We start from the raw sequence: 19,886 nt of genomic DNA on the forward strand, positions 1-19,886 counted from the left end.
TATTATTGAAACGAGACTTATTGATTACCTCTGTAATTGAAATAATGTAGTTGTAGACAGCAGTAACAATATTTTAATAGCAATGATCATTTTATTTTAAATCTTCATCCAGAATTCAATTTATTTATTGGGTATCTAATATCTATCACAGCCAAATAGGTAGGTAGGTGAAATAGTTTTGATTAAATCAAACACGAAGTATGCTTTTTACATTCCAATAAAACTTTCTTCTACAATTCAAGGGATTTTTTTAAACCCAAATGATTAATAAGAAAATAAAGTAGTAATTAATGTAGTATAAAAGTGCAAGTCATAGACCAGAAACCCAGAAAGTAAGCTTGTAAATCTACTTTCAATGGTTATTTGCACCTCCATAAAAGAAATTTGTCAGAACGCAACCTCTATTAATGAAAACCTCTATAATTGACACAACGAATTTTTGAACCTCGTTAATTGGCACGACCTGCTTAAATGAAAAACCTGGTTAATTGACAAAAAAATGCCGGTCCCTTGAAATTGCAATTATCCAGGTTTTACTGTAGTATCCAGTAGTATCACAGTGTTCTTTTTTCGGAGTTATTTTAGTATTATTTTCTACAAAAATAGATACCTAATGTTGATAATAATTATACACGCATTCTTATTTGCTATAAGTAACGGATTTAATTTTATGAATGGCTCGCCAAGCAAGCACGTTACTCCATTTCGGATAGGATTAGGACAGAAGGAAATGGTTAATTTGTTTTACAGCGGAGCAAAGTTGTTGTTTAAAGCGTAGCGAATGGTTCGAAAAGCGGAATCTTGAGCATTGCGAGGGTTTAAAATTATAAATCGAAATTTTGTGTAAAGTATGAGGTCCAATGAATGAGGAGGAACAATCCTTATGTCAGAGGGCCTACCGCGAACACCGAAGGTCGCAAATTGCGGGAATAATCTTGCAATATCTGGGAGACCGAGCTTTGCTCGGAAAACATATTATATCTTAAAAATGCGCGTTTTCTCAGAGATGAGACCTAGCCAGATCGATTAGTCGCCGCCGAAAACCCCCATAATGCAAATTTCATCGAAATCGTTAGAGCCGTTTTCGAGATCCCGAAATATATATACATATATAAATAAATATACAAGAATTGCTCGTTTAAAGGTATAAGGTATAACTATAAAATCAACGCATGTAATGACAATTACGGAGTACCCTCCATAATTTTCAATGGTGTAATGAAAATGTTCATGGAGATTCCTCTGTTGTTCCTCTACCTCTACATTATAGATCTCACGCAAAGACAACGAGTGATGAGATAGATGTGATTTTGCGACTGTCAGACTATTGTCAGACCCTTGTCAAGACCATGCCAGACAGATGCAAAGAGCATATAATCACTACGTTTTACGTGGACAGATGATGTCACAGTCTAGAATTTATAGGGAGAAATACTTTTAGATAAGAAGGGTTTTGCTTAAAATACAATGGCAATTAATGAATCACATGTAGGCTTATAATCACTACCTAATTAAATTCATGGCCCCTCAAAGGAAATCAATACCCGGGCCCATGGCTAAATCGAGTTTAATACCGTCGCGTAAAAACAATGGTGTAAATATGATCGGTTTTTTAAAGCCTATCCCGCCGAATAAGGAAATAAAAACAGCCCACACTAGCACTCCTACCGTTGAGCACCGCTCTTTCCCTAGTAAAGAAAATCAGATCTACAGCGGGCAAGTCAATGTGTTGGCTATCTTGTAAGTTAAACTAGGTTTAACCTAGGCATCAGCTAAATGAGAATAACCCCAAGATGGTTTTTGGGGGAGTCTCATTTGTCTGCGAACGGTGCACGGTCATACTCTGATGACCCTGAGTTTCACACAATATTTATTTTATTTTATTTTACTTTATTAGGTACACTAAACAGATATCGTACAATATCATGGGTAACATACAATTGCACATTAATATGGCTTAAATCTAGCATGAGATCCAAAACAAGTGTACGTACACAGCATGTTTTACAATATACTTAGGTACCAATATTTAGAATAGAATAGAATAGAAATACATTTATTTATGACAAACAAACACAGATGACAAAACATGTTGACAAATATACAATGTATAACATTTAGTGAAAAATGCCATAAAAGGGTCACAACTCAGCATGTAGCTGGCAAAGCCAGCGCTGTTCTTCCGTTGTAACCCAGGCGTAAGTACGCCATTCGACGACGAGGCGGTTATGCTTTCATTACTAAACTAATTAAAAACTAGAACTAAACCTAAAACATAAAATTGAAACTAAAACTATTTAATATACAACTGCAATTAATTAAGTTTTGAGTACCTATTTGTATATTTAAATGAGTACCTACATACGCACTAGAACTCATGGGCGTCGCCAAGGGGGGGCAGAAATTTTGTTCTCTTGGAGGGCAGCTTCCAAAATAGAGAACAAATTTCTAACTAAACGCATGCTCCTCTCCCTCCCCTTGGTCATATGCCATATGAACTGCCTCCCTAGCCCCTAGCACATCAGCTGGCGACGCACTTGCTAGAACTACCTGTAATCCTTTCAAACGCTATAGCCTCGGGATAATTAGGTATCATTACTATTAGAGTAAAAACACCAGGCACAGGCATTATTCGCGTAGTGATGTCTGCATTTGAACCGATGAATGGTGTTACCGTCTTTTAGTAGGTCTTACCCTTCAAAAATCGCTGTCCTTCTTACTAACCTAACCCAACAAATTTTAATTCTAGTGACTTAGATAAAGTCATAAGGTGCTGCAAGTATTCAGAGGATATGAGAGAGATAGCAGTGGGGTTCGCGGACGGCACGATTCGGCTTCTCGACTGCAGCACGGGAGAATGCACACATACCCTGGTGGACGATGAGTGCCGCTCCTACCCCGGCCCTGTCACGTCCATCAAGCACAGACCCATCAGCGATGCACATCCCAATTCTAATACACTCCTATCTACATGTAAGTAAGAATATTAACCATACTTACAGCAAGATAGGCGATGAAATATTAGTTGTAAGTACTTCTTCGACTTAGCCTTTTCCCAGCTTACCGCCAGGGTCCTCCAGCTCCGTTTTATTAGCTTGAAGTATCAAGTTATTCATCATTCCCATTTAGGTTAGGCCATAAGGTTAATTTCAAATTGACTCCAAGTAAACGATTGACAGCAAAGTTATAGTATATTATCTCTTTCCCCGCTCCATCCATTGTCTTTTCCCGTTTATTAAATCCACTTGATTGCTTTAATATAGGAAACCCTAAAAACAATCAATTATTGTTCCTTAGATGTTAACGGTTGTATAAAATGCTGGATGTACAAGTACGACCAATGTCTGTACACAATAAGGGAGAAGAGACAGACGCTGGGTCTCACATACCACCCTCGTTTTTGCAAGTTCGTTACCTACGGGGACGACCGTAGAATCAACATGTATGACGAAGAGGCACAGATACAAGAAAGAGCATTTTACTCAAGGTACCCAACTTAATTTTCTTTCGGTAGGACAATAATAAAAGAATCTTATAATATATTTCGCTACATGCATGGAATGATACACTGCAGTGACCAGCAGACGTTCTAGGTAAAGGTATCGCAACGTAGAGGAGGCCACACTAGATGAATGAAACTGTTCAATAATTCTTATCACGGTACAGTTTACGAGTGTGTCATCATACTCATCATCTTAGAAATAAAGGAAAAGTGGATAACTCACTGATTCGGACGGGACTCGAAGTCGCGACTGTGGTATACCAGCTCGCCGCTCTACCAACTGAGCTACCGATACTTACCCGTTGACAGCGAATATTACCATCATAACAGGTCGGACGATGGTGACGCCTGTTCTTTCAGAACATCAGCCTAGGTCTCATAAAAACAATAAAATCTTAAATTTTCAACAGCGGTACAAGAGACGTTATAGACGGCCACTCGTGCAGGATATTCGCCTGCGCGTTCCACCCGAAGTCGAATCACGAGTTGGTGTCGGGCGGCTGGGACGACACCGTCATGTGTTGGGACGACCGCGTGCCGTACGCCACGCGGCACTTCTCGGGCGTGCACATGTGCGGGGAGGGGCTGGACTTTGACAAGCCGGGGAAACAGGTACACCAACCTCGATTATCCGAACCCTGACATAGTTTATATCCGAACCCTCCAATTATCCGTACCTACTTTTTATAGGTTTTTTATATTTTAACGTTAATTTGTAAGACTAATTTTAATTTACCAATTATCCGAACTAATGACCCAAGTCCCAATTGGCTCGGGTAATCCAGGTTCTACTGCTTTTGTTTTGTTTTTTACTGTAAGTATTTTACTTCTTTCTCTCTTTTTTACAAGAAGCGTTGCAGTTGTAGAGAGGAACCAAGCTAACTCTGCATAAATCAAGCATAAATGTCATTTTTTTACGAGAATATGACATTAATATTATAATTAAATTAAATACACTTTCACACTCTGTTCTGTCAAAGTTGGGCTGTTAGCAGTCGGACTCAACCATCGTCCTTTACAAAGTAGTAAGTTTTTTTAAACACATCAAGCGCTAACTCGTTACCTGGCGATAAAAACAGTATTTACTTTTGCTTTATACGAAATATATTATGTATATATTGTCTATATTTTTTTTAAAAAGATGGTTAACAAGCAAATTTTAAGCTGCCCCTATAGTTCGTTTTTTTTAGCATTAGAAAGAACTTGAAAGAAGGTAAGCGATCTTGACATGTCTTTTAATTGAAAAACGCTTTTAAAAATCAGTAACTATTATTTATGAAAGCAGAAGAATATAAATGATCATATAAGATTCATAATGGTTACATATTTGCCGTAACTTATTTTTAAAATGTGTTTTTCAATTAAAATACACATCACGATTGTTTACCTTATTTCTAATGCTAAAAAAAACGAACTATAAACTCCAGGTTGTAACGTTTTTTTTAGATCCTAACCTGTTCTTGGCAAGAGAAGAACTCTATTCAGCTGTGGGATTACGGCTCCTGCAAAGTGATAGAAACTATTGTCCCGGATACTTATCAATCGAAACTTTATTGCGGCAGACTGGTGCCAAAAACGAGTCTCATAGTTTGCGGTGGAACCGAAATCAATATGCTGCGTGTCGTTGATATCAATCTTAAAATAGTAAGTTTACTGTAATAAATAGTTGAAAATTTTAACTGAACTTGAAATAATGCAACTGTATTTAGCGTTGCCACATAATAAGTAATAGTACTACCGTACAGAAAGGACACTTCCTACAAAACCTAAGTTCGACAGCGATTCAGTGTCGAATCATATCCCTTTCGACTATTTAGGGTTGTCAAAATTCAAGTAATTATCTTATCTGTGGTCGTGCACGCAAAGGGACGTCAAGTTGTGTCAACCCTCATAATTGCTCGGACCAATGCTGAGCCGAACGGAGCCAAGTTTGCCCCCAAGTCAGGAGAGTTTATACATTTTGTTACAGACGGAGTGTTCTATACGTAATAATCCAGGCGGTATATACGGTTTTGATTTTGGAAGAGTACGAAGGAAAATTACTCTTGATACTGGAGGTGGATGGAAAAAAATCAGTGAAATTGGCAGTATACCTCGTGTCGCCTACGTTAGCGAGAAAAGACTGCAGATTGTAGACTTCGGCCAGTCATGATTATTTGACCAGCCACATTGTTATACATTTATTTTATTTTTTACCTTATACTCTAATAAAGGGTGTGATTAAAACTGAAACTGCCCCGGAAAGTTGTACATCAGTTGTATTGAATTTATTCTCTCTTTTAACATTTTTCTACGCACAAACAGCCGCTTAATACAATTTTACGTGATAGACAAATACACTGTGATTTCATTTTGTAAACAGTATATAAAACTCTACAAAGATAAAATATCGAGTTTGGCAAGAATTCATAATATACGACTAGATCGGTTCCGCTGGCGCACCAATGGTCCGGCGGCCGCCGAAGCGCAAAGCGTAAATGCTTAATGTTGTGCCTCTAAAACGGGCCGGTCGGCGGTTCACCTTATCTTAACGTTAAACGGATGTCTAAACACTTGGTCATATCCTGTAGCGTACATTGTAAACATTACAAATACAAGCGGCTTAAAACATACTATAATAAATATACATTGAAACAATTTGTAGACAAATTTCTTACGACATCATTAAAATGAATTCCGTCGGACCATTCGCGCACCCAAATCACCGGTCTACATTCATAATAAATTAAAAAAAACATAAATACTTCTACATAGTATTATATACAGGATTTGAACATCTATTGTTATTCGACCGATTCAAGTTGAGCCTCGTCAACGGGTGGGTCTTCCCGTGTTGCAATTGTTTTTTGTTTTGAGCTTTCGACATCACAGTTGATACCACCACATTGGAGTAGTCGAGCGGCGGGATCGAGACCACCGTGGGCGCGATCGGCGGCCGCTCCGCACCCGCGCTCGAGCCGCGCAGCGCGCCGCAGAACGAGTTGCGCAGCGCCGGCGGCCGCCGCTCCGCCTCCGCCTTGCGCACCTCCCGCGGCCGCTGCGGCTCCGACGCCGACTCGCAGCGCGTCCGGCTCGGCTGGTCCCACCGGTCCACCAGCACCCGCACCGACACGTCCTCGCCGGCCGGCGGCGAGCTCGGCACCCGCTCCCGCCCGTCGCGCGTGCGAGACTTGGAGCGCCGCAGCGAGTCCGTCTCGGAGCGAGCCTCGAACTCCTTCTTGAGGTTGCTGACGAGGCCCTGCGGCGGCGGCGCGGCGGCGGCGGCGGCGGCGGCGGCGCGGGGCAGGTCGCCGTACGAGGCGGCGGCCAGGCGGCGCCGGCGCGGGCCGGCGCGCAGCCACGTGTCGGCGGGCGCGGACGCGGACAGGCGCCCGCTCCACGTGGACGCGCCGCGCGCCCGAGCGCGCTCCATGCGCGCCGCCGCCGTCACGAACTCCTTCAGTATGGCACAGGTTTCGTTGAACTTGCGTTCGTTGTCGGAGACGTCGGCGCGGCGGCGCGGCTCGATGTGCTCGCGGATGCTGCCGAGGTCGGGCTTGGCGTTGGGCGCGGCCGCGGGCTCGGCGGGGCGCTCGTCCTTGGGCCGCTTGTCGCGGTCGGCGCGCGACCGCGTGTCGTACGAGCCCCAGGAAGAGTGGCGCGACAGGTCGGGCACGACGGCGCTGTCGAACGAGCTCCACGAGCTCTGCCGGCTCGGCGGGACCTCCTCGTCGACGGCTCTCCTCTCGTCGCAGTCGTTCCGGTCGACTAAATTAGATAAAACGTCACTCAGTTTCGTCTTCACGTCTATGATACCACTGTCACTTTTCACTATATTATCGTCTCTGTTCTCCTCGGGCTTCTGCCAGGCGGGCTCCCCGGGGTCCCACGTGTGTATTTTATCAGAGTCTAGATTTGAGGGGGGATATTTGTGACTTAAGTTTCGCAGGGGGGACACCTGCGGGGGTTTGGCCGACGGCTCAGTTGCGGCCACGCCGACGGACGCGTCGGAGGATCTGTTGCTGGAGGAGTCGCTGGCGCCGAAGTTTAGTCGCTGGTGCCTCTTGTTCTCGCGGCGGTCGCCGGAAGCGGCGGTCTCGATCTCGTGCACGATGTGTTTGACCGAGGGCGCGCCCTCCTCCTTGAGACGGATGATCTGGTTGGGCGAGACACTATAGGAACCGTCGCCGTAGGGCATGAGCATGTGGCGCGTCTCTCGGGCGAGGTTCTCGAGGGAGACGGAGGTGGGCGGCAGCAGCTCGGAGGCCAGCTTGGTGTCGGGCGACCAGGAGCGCGGTCGGCCCGAGTACGAGCCCGTCAGCGCCAGCACCAGCGGCGTCGGATCCGTCACTTTGTTCTCGCTCTTCGAAATAGACTTTGGCGACTTGAGATTAGTTTCCGACTTGGACCTTTGCAGCTTCTCCTTGTTCTTCATGGCGTCGAGTATTCCCTGATAAGTTTCCAGCTGGTTGAGGAAGTTGGTGTTGGGTTTGATGCAGCCCCGCTTCGCCTTGACGTGTTTGAGAGCCTTGTCGAAGTTCCAATTGTACGCCTTCATGGCGTACGCGATCACGACGGACGCGGATCTGCTGATGCCCATTTTGCAATGGACTAATACTTTTGAACCTTCGTTCCTGGCTTTGTTTATGTATTTGAATGTGTTGTCCCAGTGTTTCAGTAAGTCAGTCTTTTCGTCGTCGTACACTCTTATATTAAGGTAATCGAACACACCAGGGAAAAAATTATCTATCTCTCGAGTCACATTCAGTATGTGTCTTACTCTGAAATGAAAAGAAAACGACATTTTAATACAAACATGGCTACAATAGCAGATTTATAAGCATAATACTGCAACCACTGACCTACTTTTTAAAGTTTTCCTTTTTATAAAAGCTGACATGGGTTTCAAAGCCATTCTTTATACCTAAGTAATGTGTTATTTTGTTGCCAAATGTAACAAAAACTTTTATATTAATCTGTTAACCTACCTCCTGTTAACCTGTTCACTATCTAGATAATTGTTTCATTATGGTGTAAAGGTAATGAATAAAATGGAACCATACCCATTTCTCTGCAATTCCTCTAAGTTGCTCGCGTTCCACTCGGAGCCGAGGTACACGTGGTCGAAGATCTCGGTGGGCGCGTCCATCTGGCCCAGGATCGTCAGCATCTCGTGATCGATGAACGACTTGTACTCGGCCAGGTCCATGTCGAGCTCGTCCTCGAGCCGAACGCGGATGGATTTGCTCGTCACTTCGTCTAGATCCACGCTCATCATTATTTCTTTGAGGGTGCATCGGATCACGCGTTCCGTTTCGTCGCGTTCACGTGGCCTGTGGAATCGAGTTATGGCGTATTCATAAACGTGTATCGAACCGATGATAATCGTTTGTCTCTATCCGTCTATTTGACCATTCCGTTTGTTTGAAAGAGACAACATTTAATGGAAATTGGTAAGATGTTGCTAAGTTTTAGAATAAGGGGGTTAGACTTTACAGGAAAGGATTTACATAGACCGTAACTTAGATTTTATAATGTATGAGTTATTCCTTACTATACTTTTTCAGCTAAAAAGTAATAAATCAAATTGGATATATCCTATCTTAGCTCTAGCCGGCAACAAATCAAAACTTGCCAAGACAAATGCAAGATTTTTATAAAATAACCATGCGCGCATTAGCGAACCAAATCACAATTGTTTCAATCATCTAAAATAATAATTGACGGTAAATGCACACATGTTTAATAATCACTTTGGCCGACGTCCGATCAGATTCGAGGCCGAGAAATGAGGTCTAGGCGCTTGCATGCGCGATGATCTATTACATGCAGGTTTACTACAAAACACGCAACACACAGGAAGCGTTTACTTCTTTGAATAATCCTTATATAACGCCTCAACTATGTTTATAGATTTCGAATACAACTATGCTATACAATGTCAATGTAAATGGGTTGGGCACGTGTAGTAATAAATCATATGTGCAACAGTGCACTTTGCGCTCTACAGCAATAATTTCGGTATTCCACAATCAGTTCTGGCATCTTAGCTGCCATCTTTTACTCAATTAAACAATCACAAAACAATCAAAACACGAATTTTAGAAAGATGTGAAATTGAAAGGATTGTTCAACTGCGTCAGAGCAGATCAATACTAGACTTGCAAGACTGGAAGTTTGATCCGTAATATATTAATCTTAGCCATATCTGACTAAGGGAGTGATGGGAGTAGATTCAGTCCTTGACATGCCATTGGTTTGGTCAGAGTCCTCACAGGCCTTAGTGCGCGCATCTCGACCGACTCATTCCAACAATTTGCTACTTATATATTAGTTGTACCACACACCAAAGGTTTTTAAACTCACTTAAGCCGCAGCGAATCTGGCGAAGGTGGTCGGCGGGACTCGATGCAGTCCATGGCATGCCACTCGTTGAGGCAGGATCGGTCCGAGTCCACGCGGGCCTCATAGTGCGCGCACCAGGCGTGCGAGGCGCCGCCCGCGAAGTGGTTGAGCGCCCGCGCTCGTCCGCTGGCGCGGTGCAGCGTCTGCAGCGCTGACCTGCAAGAGAACAATTTACATTAGGAACGTCTCAATGTTTATATGGCGTTGTAAGCTCTGTAAGAGCCGGGGTTGCACCAACCACAATTAGCGGACTGATCAACTCAGCAGTGAACTATGGAACTTCCCATTTTATAAAATTTTGCCAACGCTCCAACAGTGACTGACGGTTTGGTGCAAAACGCACACGAGCCACGTGTATTCATTGTTAATTTCGTAACCTCATGCGTATGCTGCTGTAAGAGTTTCTCCGTATTTCAATACGACGCAAATTTAAACCAAGCGCGTAGTCTAGCCATGCGCCGTGACGTCTGGGCTATAACCGGGATATCGGAATTTTAATAACTCTATTATTATTATTATAGTTGTCACTATAATCTACGATATAAACGAAGTTTTACATTCAACCTTAGAAATGCCGACTATTATGAGCAATTTTTCTGCTTTACCCTAAGAATCCTAAGATTGACTGGTACAAACACAAAAATACATATTTAAATTATGTGGTCGACAGCGAATTTTGCAATATAAGTAGGTACCTATAGTACAACTTACTCTGCACACTTTATTAGCACGTTCAGCTTTTAAGTGTTCATATATCAAAACTAGCCGGTGGACAGATCAGGTAACACTAAACCCGCAGACAGAATGCGATAGAACATAAACAACTGGTCACAAAAATCACCAAAGCCACAGTTAGGACCACTAAACCCGCAGACAGAATGCGATAGAACATAAACAACTGGTCACAAAAGTCACCAAAACCACAGTTAGGACCACTAAACCCGCAGACAGAACGCGATAGAACATAAACAACTGGTCACAAAAGTCACCAAAACCACAGTTACGACCACTAAACCCGCAGACAGAATGCGATAGAACATAAACAACTGGTCACAAAAGTCACCAAAACCACAGTTAGGACCACTAAACCCGCAGACAGAATGCGATAGAACATAAACAACTGGTCACAAAGGTCACCAAAACCACAGTTAGGACCACTAAACCCGCAGACAGAATGCGATAGAACATAAACAACTGGTCACAAAAGTCACCAAAACCACAGTTAGGACCACTAAACCCGCAGACAGAATGCGATAGAACATAAACAACTGGTAACAAAATTCACCAAAACCACAGTTAGGACCACTAAACCCGCAGACAGAATGCGATAGAACATAAGCAACTGGTCACAAAAGTCACCAAAACCACAGTTAGGACCACTAAACCCGCACACAGAATGCGATAGAACAGAAACAGCTGGTCACAGAAGTCACCAAAACGATTCAAGAAGGTCTCAACCTTTAGCAATAAAAATAACGACTTGGATGGATAGATGGATGAATCATTATTAGTGCATAAACCGTGCCAAGGTATTGCAAGAGAGTGTTGACTGATGACCTCTTTCGGAACTATGTGAATCTATGACGTACGCACTGAAAAAAGTAGGTGTTCAGCGGTTGTTGGCGCGCGTTAACCGTTTCGAGTCATTCACAACGTACAAAAATGTTACAGGCTCGTCAACTCTTTGTTACAACTTGAGGAATTACATCGCTGATAAATAATTACAGGTTTTATGCTAAAAGATAGGTCGATTTGTCATAGATTGTCTCATAAGTTTTTATACAGGGTGTATTGGACAAACCCTGAAATCCCACGTAGGATTACTTCTCAGGAATACTCTTATATTTATTTAACTTATATGTAAATTTGGGTATCTGTATTATATGTCATCGTAGCATACCCAAACGGGGCCCAAACGGAAGAGAACCACCGTGTCCTTTTTTTGTTTAAAGTGACTTCAGCTATGATTCTAGACATAGTTAGTTAGTGCTTCTGGGCATTTTCCGCAGATCGACAACCATTGTGCCTATTTTGCGTGAAACGGAGGTAGCGCTACTCTATATATTTATATATGATTCTAGACATATGTAGGTTTCTTTTTAATTTTAGTTACGTATGACTAAAGCCAACGACTTCTAATCTACATATCTAGCTAGTGGCTAAGGCGGTTTGTAGCATTCAAATTGCCAAAACAAATAACATAGCTATTAATAAGATTGATAATAATAGAAAGGTATTCTGGTAGATGCCATCAGCAACCGTCGTATAATCAATGCAAGAATATCGAAATCTGCCAAGAACATGTTGAACATCAGTGTAATATTTGCAGTCTCTTTACTAACTTTAACTAGTTAATATCTGGGAGAGCTTTGCTCGGAAAACATGTAAAAAGTCAAAAATGCGTATTTTCCCAGAGATAAAACCTAGCTAGATCGATTTTTTGCCCTCGAAAACCCCCATATTGCAAATTTCATCGAAATCGTTTTTCAGCAGTTTCTAAGATCCCCGAATTATATTAATAAATAAATATACAAAAATTGCTCGTTAACAGGTATTACATAAGCTTAACCACTTTAACCGTTATTAATTCGTGAGTGAAAATACTTTACTAGTGACAGTTTTCTTTTAAAGGAGGGTTTTACATTTGCTCAGTTGTTCAATACCTACTCATCGCATAAGCATAATAATATGTGTCAAATCGACTAATGATAATTTAAATCAACTCTTCTATACTATTATCTAGTTCGGCGGTCGCAAGCCTGCGGCCCGCGGGCCGCATGCGGCTCGTGAGACTGTCACTTGCGGCCTGCGAGCCTCTCTGGTTATGTAATATTGAGAAACGACAATGTCTGATAAAGTCATAAATATTAACAAAGTGCGGCTCGCGTCAACTTACTCATCGTTAACTACGCTACTAAAACTACGCAAAAAAAAGGTTGCCGACCGCTGATCTAGTTGGTAGTAATAATAACATAATGAAGTCGGTAACAGAAAAAATAGGAGGAATTATTTAACGAGTCATCTATAAGTTAAATAATACTTACTTCAAAATCCGGCCAAGTGCGAGTATGACTCGGCCACCGAGGGTTCCGTACAAATTTAACTTTTTTAATTTTAATTTATTACAAATTTATAGTTTTCTGTTTTTTCCCTGTACTTGTAGTGTACGACGATTATTACTTGTCAAATTTCATAGTTCTAGGTCAACGAAAAGTACCCTATAAATTTTGATTCCCTTGAGTGTCGAAAATTTCGAAATACAACGTTTTTTGCGGCATTAACGGCCGTACCTTTTTTTTTACGTTAACGTAGAATGTTTGTTTTTTTCATAACCTACAAGGGGCTGTGTATATGGTTTTAATTTCATTTCGATACCTTCACGCGTTCCGGAGATAAATCAGACAGACGGACGGACGGACAACAAAGTGATCCTATAAGGCAGCGGTCGGCAACCTTTTAGCAGCCAAGGGCCACATAGTAGTTAAGGAAGTTGACGCGGGCCGCACTTTTGTTAATATGTGTGACTTTATCAGACATTGTTGTTTGACAATATTACATACAAAATAGCGAAGGCGGCTCGCGGGCCGCAAGTGAGAGGTTCGCGGGCCGCATGCGGCCCGCGGGCCGCTTGTTGCCGACCGCTGCTATAAGGGTTCCGTTTTTCCTTTTAAGGTACGTAAACCTAATAATATTACATGTAATAAACTGCATTAAAACGTGACTTATTAGATAAATACATAGCACTATCTAAGTATCAAGGAACAATATTGTTAAATGTCACGTTTATTATTTTCTCATCTAATGAGGTCAACATTGACAGTGTCCACGCGTCACATTATATTAGTATTATTTATATACGAAGTTAATCATAATCTACGGCCGTACTCACCACATGGCCTGCACAGACACCGGCTTGAATATGTGCTGTTGATTACACACGCACACGCTGAAACCCCTGCGGACAATGAATGCTTAATTAGTTATTGTGCTAACACTTAAAACGCAGTAAGCTAAACGACTTCAACTTAAAATGCCCACTGTTCGACAAATACGGCACAGTGGGTCTTTTTCGGTATCGCTTGAGTCGCTAACCATTTTTAGTTTCAAAGAAAAATGCAGCTGCGACAATAACAAATGTTTTAGTGATTTGTCTGGCTCAATTGAATGTGACAGAATATTATTTACAACCAATATTAATAGGTCAAGATGGGTCAAATAACATGTCAATTCAAATGTATTAAACTTTTATAGTTACTAGGCCAATTACGGTAGTATCGGAGCCATAGCGACTTAATTAAACAAATGCACAATATTACTGTATTTATTGTATAGGAAGACGAGCAACTAACGTAGCTCGCAGTTAGTTATTGTTATTGCAAATACAAATTACGGTCACGGATAATTATTAATTAATTATTTTCCTTATAGTAATATTCTAATATAGAAACAACATGTGCTGACCACTGACTCGGTAGTAAAACTATTTATGCTTTTAACTCCCAACTCCGGGTTGGAATAGATTGGTAAAATTTGAACTCAACATCGAGATTTCTTCATGATATCATACGAAACCCGCTAACTCCCGGAGATAGACCTCACTTCCACATCGACGGTGCGGTGGTACCGGTGGTGGTGCTGCTTCGACCAACCATCGGGTGATATTGGCCTGATCATCACTCTACATTGTTGCGGGCCTTTTCTGTTTGGATCATTCGGTGCACAGGCGCCTGCTAAGAATCTTTCTGTCCCAGCGGTCAGTACGATCTCGTCGCTATGGCATACCACCAACAGGTGTAAACATAGTCCACTTACCCATCTCCGTCCAGCTTGATGGAGGTGTCGGCGAGCACGCGCAGCACGAGGCCGACGGTGGTGCGCTCGTTGCAGTCGATGCCCAGCAGCGCGGCCTCGTCGTTGTGGCACACCACCACCAAGTACCGCGTGCGACCACCGTGCGCCGACTCCAACTTCACCGCCTGACGACAAATTACATGCATTATTATTTTGGCCGAAAGACGTTAACTAGATCTCCCCAAGAATCTTCTCAATAAGACCATGTACATACACCTGACCTTATAGCTCATTATAGCATCGCGTCATCAGTATACATATATGTATGTAGAGCAAACGTCTGCCGACTCGCAAATTGACAATTCCGTGGTAATGTTTCTTTATTAACAGTTAACCTTTAAACGTCTGAAACACGCGAGCTATTTGTACTGTGTCTGTAACCAGTAACACGGTCACTGGACGAAGGAGCAAGTTCGCTTCAAACGGAACCGTTCATTTTATTTGGCACGCCTCATTCGGCGAAAATCAGCTGCCTCCGTTTAAATGTTAATTATGAATCTATGATGAGTAATTGCGGTTTTAACCGCAGTGATAAATTGCTGTATAAATTCCTAATGGTAAACCATTCGTACCTATCATATATCGGGATGGCGTATTCCCGGTGGTACACGACGGAAACTTATCAGTATTCAATGCAGACACGTCACTGGAGTAGGCATTTAAATTACATTACGTTAGATACCCTGGTATTTGCAGGATTATCATACAAAATTCGAAAAAAAAACTATAGCCTATATAGTCTATAGGTTGTATAGTTTGAACCCTTACCATGCATTTTCAATTTTCCGAGTTTACTTATTTTAACGATTATTAGGTATATACCTACCTACGTATTAAGATATTTAAGATGATTTCGACAATGAGAGAGTCATCTCGATACGAATAGTCTGGTCTGGTCGGGTTCTACAGTTACTATTTTCAGCAGCACATAGCATCAGTTAAAAAACCGGCTGCCAATCATTTTGGCCGTAGGGAAGTTGCTGCAGCAGCATGCACAGCCGTCAGGCTCAACTAGAGAAAAATAATAATAATAAATATCTATATAGGTTTCTACATGACATTAAAGCTCTCCAACGTAGAGGCCCCACGTGTTGGATCTATATCCCCACGCAAGCCTATCAGAAGACCGGGATTTATAGGCCCGTGAAATCGAAGGAAACAAATATCATACACAGATCGACCTAACCCTAAACTAATCAATCAATCAATCAATCAATTTATTTAATTCAGACCATGTCCATAGTGTTAGTATACATTCCCTTAATATTATGTTAGTACTTAAACCTATACAAAATTATAACAAAATTAATAAATTATAACAACTTATATACTAAGCCTCTGGAGCCCATATGTACATCGTCCCAGTGTTTCCAGAAGGCGCAAGCAGGTGACTCTAACACTAGGCGCAAGAGGCTGTTGGAACTGTCACGCACGCGACGCATCAGAGAGGCAGTTCTATTGCGTATTATCGCACCGAAGCTGTCAGTGTGCGCCTCCGCGAACATTCCGGACGCGCTGCAAAAACGAGGCAGTCCCAACAGCATCCTGAACCCAACTTGAACTAAGCAAAGCTATGTGTACTTACTAGGCGACGATACACTTAGAATACTTAGATATAGATAACATCCATATTTTAACTCAGGAACAAATATTCGCGATGAATACACAAATGAATGCCCTTACAAGGATTCGAACCCTGCTTCGTAGGCAGAATCACAACCGACTAGGCTAAGAAGGCCGTTAAAATAGAATAGTCAATATATTTACCATTTTGAGCGTCTCCTCGGGCCGCAGCAGGTAGAACATGGCCTGCAGGTGGTGCTGGATGTCGGGCTGTGGCTGCGGCGGCGGCGCGAGCGCGTGCGCCGGCGACCGCCGCCGCTCGCAGCCCGCGAGCACCAGCGCCGCGCCTTTGTTCGCGAAGTAGCACTCATTGAGGCTGGAAAGAAGGAAAATAGCGTCAAGTAATAAAAATGTTGTTTCTTTTTTATATATTATTCTCTAATCACTAATGCAACTTTTACTTTCAAACACACTTTTATAGCAACTGAATCAAATATGTCTAGAGCAGTGGTCCACGGACCACCGGTAGACCCTTGGTAAATCTAAAATGGTCTGCCAATTTATAGAATAGAATAGAATAGGGTACAGTCACCTGCAATAATATGTTACTCTTCGAAGGCCGCAAAAATATGTGACACGCTCTTATGGCTCTACAAATAAGATATTGTCAGATATTTTTGCGGCCTTCGTTGTGTAACATATTATTGCAGGTGACTGTACGTATACTTAAATAAAAAGTATGATACAAGATTAAGATTTTTACATGCCTTTATAAACTAAAGTGACTTGTAAATGTACCATTTAAAGTATGGACACGAAAAAAATCTGGTCCTGCATGATATGGTAAATCTTTTAAATGAATGAGGATTTTCAAGCAGCACTTTTTTTAATGATTTGTGGATATCAAACTACATAATAAAAATACAATCATAATATAACGTTAAGTTGTTTGTGAGTTACAGCATTATATATTCCACCATACCTTTCGAATTAATGTGGATTATTTTATTGACTCTATCTATAGTCTGTATCTTTAGGTATTTAAGTAAAAGTAAACAAATAATTTGTAAATTTTCGGGTAGTTATAACATTTATTGGCAACCAAATACAAAACCGCCTGGATCTGTCACTGAACGACCTGACTTTAACCTTCATTGTTTGATCATGTAATGTCTTCATCCCGCTTAAGGAGCCATTTGAGGGTAGATTTTGTTTACTTTTATTGAAATACCTAAAGATACAGAGTATAATCTGTCTACGCTCAGTGTTTACCGTGAATTTCAGGGTAGTTACCGTTGTTTGCTAATCAATTATTACCCTAATCACCTAACTCGTAATTACACTAGATTCAAAGTTGTCTGTTTGACCCATCATAATAATTATACAAATCTATGAAAATGTTTCAAAATATACTAGACCAGATTATAAGTTTTTTTTTTACTTCTCTTTGTTTTAGTAGGTAATCCTCGCTACAATTCGAAAACTCGAAAGATTAAATTAGCGCATAAAAGTATAGTGATACAACAGCGTCCCTGACCTATCCACCTGCGATTGCGAGCCGCTAAACTTTTTGTTACAAATACCTTTGTCGCAATCGAGCCCAGTAAGAATTATTTCATTATTTAAATAATCGGTTCCTTTATTTGCAGACTACGAACTCTAGGCCAATTTCTGTTTGAAATGGAAGCTAAAACGTTACTTGTAATTGTTGAGATAAGCAGCACTTAAGGTAATCCGTAAGATAACAAAGGGGATGCCCGACAAATCGATAATTATCAGTTAATAAATTGTTATTCACTCAATGGCAATTCGTGAATGTTGTTTGGTAGGCTAAAATGATGCTCTAGGGATCAATGAAAACTTAGGTCTATTGGCGCTTATGACGTTATTATGCTCCAATTACTTTATATCGTAAGTGCTAATAAGTGCAGTGCCCTATGTTCCCTTTTGATACGAAATGGCACGAACACAACTTAATTTTTTTTTTTTTTAATTTATTGAGTAAACATATCAAAAATACAATACAAAGAAAGCAACGCCGCAACAATGGATTCATATATTTTAATGATACCGCGAACTGTATGAATGACGCCATTTTTAGTAAAGTTGCGGCAATCCGTCTTGAGACGGCAATCGGCGGCATTTAACCTCCCTTTCACCGACTCCGACTCGCCGGTGGAGGGCCGACGCGCTGGCTGGGCCCGCTCGTCGACGACGCCTCCGCCCCGTGGTGACTCACGAGCTTCCCCGGTATACCGATATGCAACTCGCTATTGTTGCTTTATCACCGGGACGTATAAGGCATGCCTCGTGGTTATTGATCTTTAACGAGTAGACGTCTGAAAGGATCGCGAAAGAAGCAACTTGAACGGAAAAGCGTTTTGACCGCGAAAATTAATGAAAACAGGCCAGTGTGTCGGTGGAAGATGACGTGTTGGAGATGAACGTGGCCCAAACATGGTGTGAATTTTCTGATGACAGAAATACCTTTTTTAATTTAAGAAGGGAACCAAGTGAACCGTAGTGAACTTTATTATACATGCCGAGAAAATTTTAGGAGGGTGAAGCCGTCAAGCATGGAAATGTGCGGTGATAGAGGCTCAAAATAGAGTGGGAGGAACACGCCGCACACGTCTAGTGTGTAGATACTATATGTAAATACGCTACTATCGCGTAAATTGTGATATTTTTCAAATGTCTAGTTGCAATAAAGCGGCAAGGGCGGTCGCTTTCAAGGTTCATTATAAATAGCAGCGGCGTGTTGCCAAAGCAGCGTTGCGCCCTCATATAGCCCCGCGGGAGCGCGTCGCGCTTCGCTCATTTCATCGCTCTGCTTTACCCAATTCGGCGCTGGTTCGCGGCACCATGGCACACGCGGCCGCTTTAGGCGACGCTCCCGCTACCACATGGCTCGTCTCGTCACTCAACAATCACTCCCACATCTACAGTTCAGAGAGTCGACGACCAACTCCTACATTTATAGATGTAGTGAATGTGAATATGTAGTCTTTTTTTATTAGTATCTTTCTGGACTAGTACAATGTACATATTCACTATCTTTTTTCAGTAATTTAGTAAAGCAACGCCTGATTCAATTAAGTACATATAGAGAGTTGTTATGGACATCTCTGTTTAGTTTAATTGCGGTTGTTAGAACATTTTTATTTGGTATACACCTGTCGTGGTACACTTTGCTGAGGACGTATCACTTATAAAGTTGTAAAACAGTAGCCATTCTCGCAATCTAAAGTTCATAGCGTTAATGAAATTACCTTGTACCGTTTTAGGGACAAGGTTTACGTTACGAATCAGAGATTACAAGCAACATTACGGTTAAACAAATTGGTAGAAAGTCCTTGGCTGCGAACGGACCAACACTGCATTTGGGTAGCTTGTTTTGGAGAAGTCGTTTTAGGGCCACTTGCACTATCCCACTAACCCGGGGTTAAGCGGTTAAACCGTTAACCCAGTGTCAAATTGTACTGGTAACCATGGTAACTCCAGGTTTAACCGGTTAACCCCGGGTTAGTGGGATGGTGCAAGCGGCGCTTAGTCAGAATTCAAGATTTCCCAAAATAAACGTCCT

The 19,886-nt window shown here is 41.9% G+C and overlaps 2 protein-coding genes across 4 annotated transcripts in view; one reads left to right on the plus strand and one right to left on the minus strand.

Moving 5' to 3' along the window:
- Nucleotides 1-1,423: 1,423 nt before the first annotated feature.
- Nucleotides 1,424-5,681, plus strand: LOC134793155 (uncharacterized). The gene is made up of 6 exons (XM_063764737.1): nt 1,424-1,740; nt 2,750-2,973; nt 3,298-3,487; nt 3,913-4,114; nt 4,949-5,146; nt 5,472-5,681. Exons 1-6 carry the CDS (start codon nt 1,520-1,522, stop codon nt 5,652-5,654), a joined length of 1,218 nt encoding a protein of 405 aa, XP_063620807.1. The 5' UTR covers nt 1,424-1,519; the 3' UTR covers nt 5,655-5,681.
- A 62-nt stretch (nt 5,682-5,743) lies between these two features.
- LOC134793121 (protein phosphatase Slingshot) overlaps nt 5,744-19,886 on the minus strand; it is a 34,234-nt gene continuing 20,091 nt past the window's right edge. For all 3 annotated transcript variants that reach the window (XM_063764665.1, XM_063764666.1, XM_063764668.1), the window contains 6 exons: nt 16,505-16,676; nt 14,699-14,862; nt 13,776-13,841; nt 9,848-10,042; nt 8,545-8,814; nt 5,744-8,262 (listed from right to left, as the gene is read on the minus strand). In XM_063764665.1, the coding sequence (XP_063620735.1) occupies nt 6,249-8,262; nt 8,545-8,814; nt 9,848-10,042; nt 13,776-13,841; nt 14,699-14,862; nt 16,505-16,676 (2,881 nt within the window). In that variant the 3' untranslated portion in view covers nt 5,744-6,248. The remainder of the gene's footprint in view (nt 8,263-8,544; nt 8,815-9,847; nt 10,043-13,775; nt 13,842-14,698; nt 14,863-16,504; nt 16,677-19,886) is intronic.

The sequence above is a fragment of the Cydia splendana genome, chromosome 8 (assembly GCF_910591565.1).
Source record: "Cydia splendana chromosome 8, ilCydSple1.2, whole genome shotgun sequence".
NCBI lineage: Eukaryota > Metazoa > Arthropoda > Insecta > Lepidoptera > Tortricidae > Cydia > Cydia splendana.

What these genes read in the sequence shown, in the direction of transcription:
- LOC134793155 (XM_063764737.1), top strand. Translation starts at nt 1,520, where the DNA reads ATGGCCCCTCAAAGGAAATCAATACCCGGGCCCATGGCTAAATCGAGT. An exon ending in GAAAGAGCATTTTACTCAAG is followed by an intron (nt 3,488 to 3,912) that starts GTACCCAACTTA and finishes AATTTTCAACAG; the next exon opens with CGGTACAAGAGACGTTATAG. An exon ending in TTGATATCAATCTTAAAATA is followed by an intron (nt 5,147 to 5,471) that starts GTAAGTTTACTG and finishes ATTTTGTTACAG; the next exon opens with ACGGAGTGTTCTATACGTAA.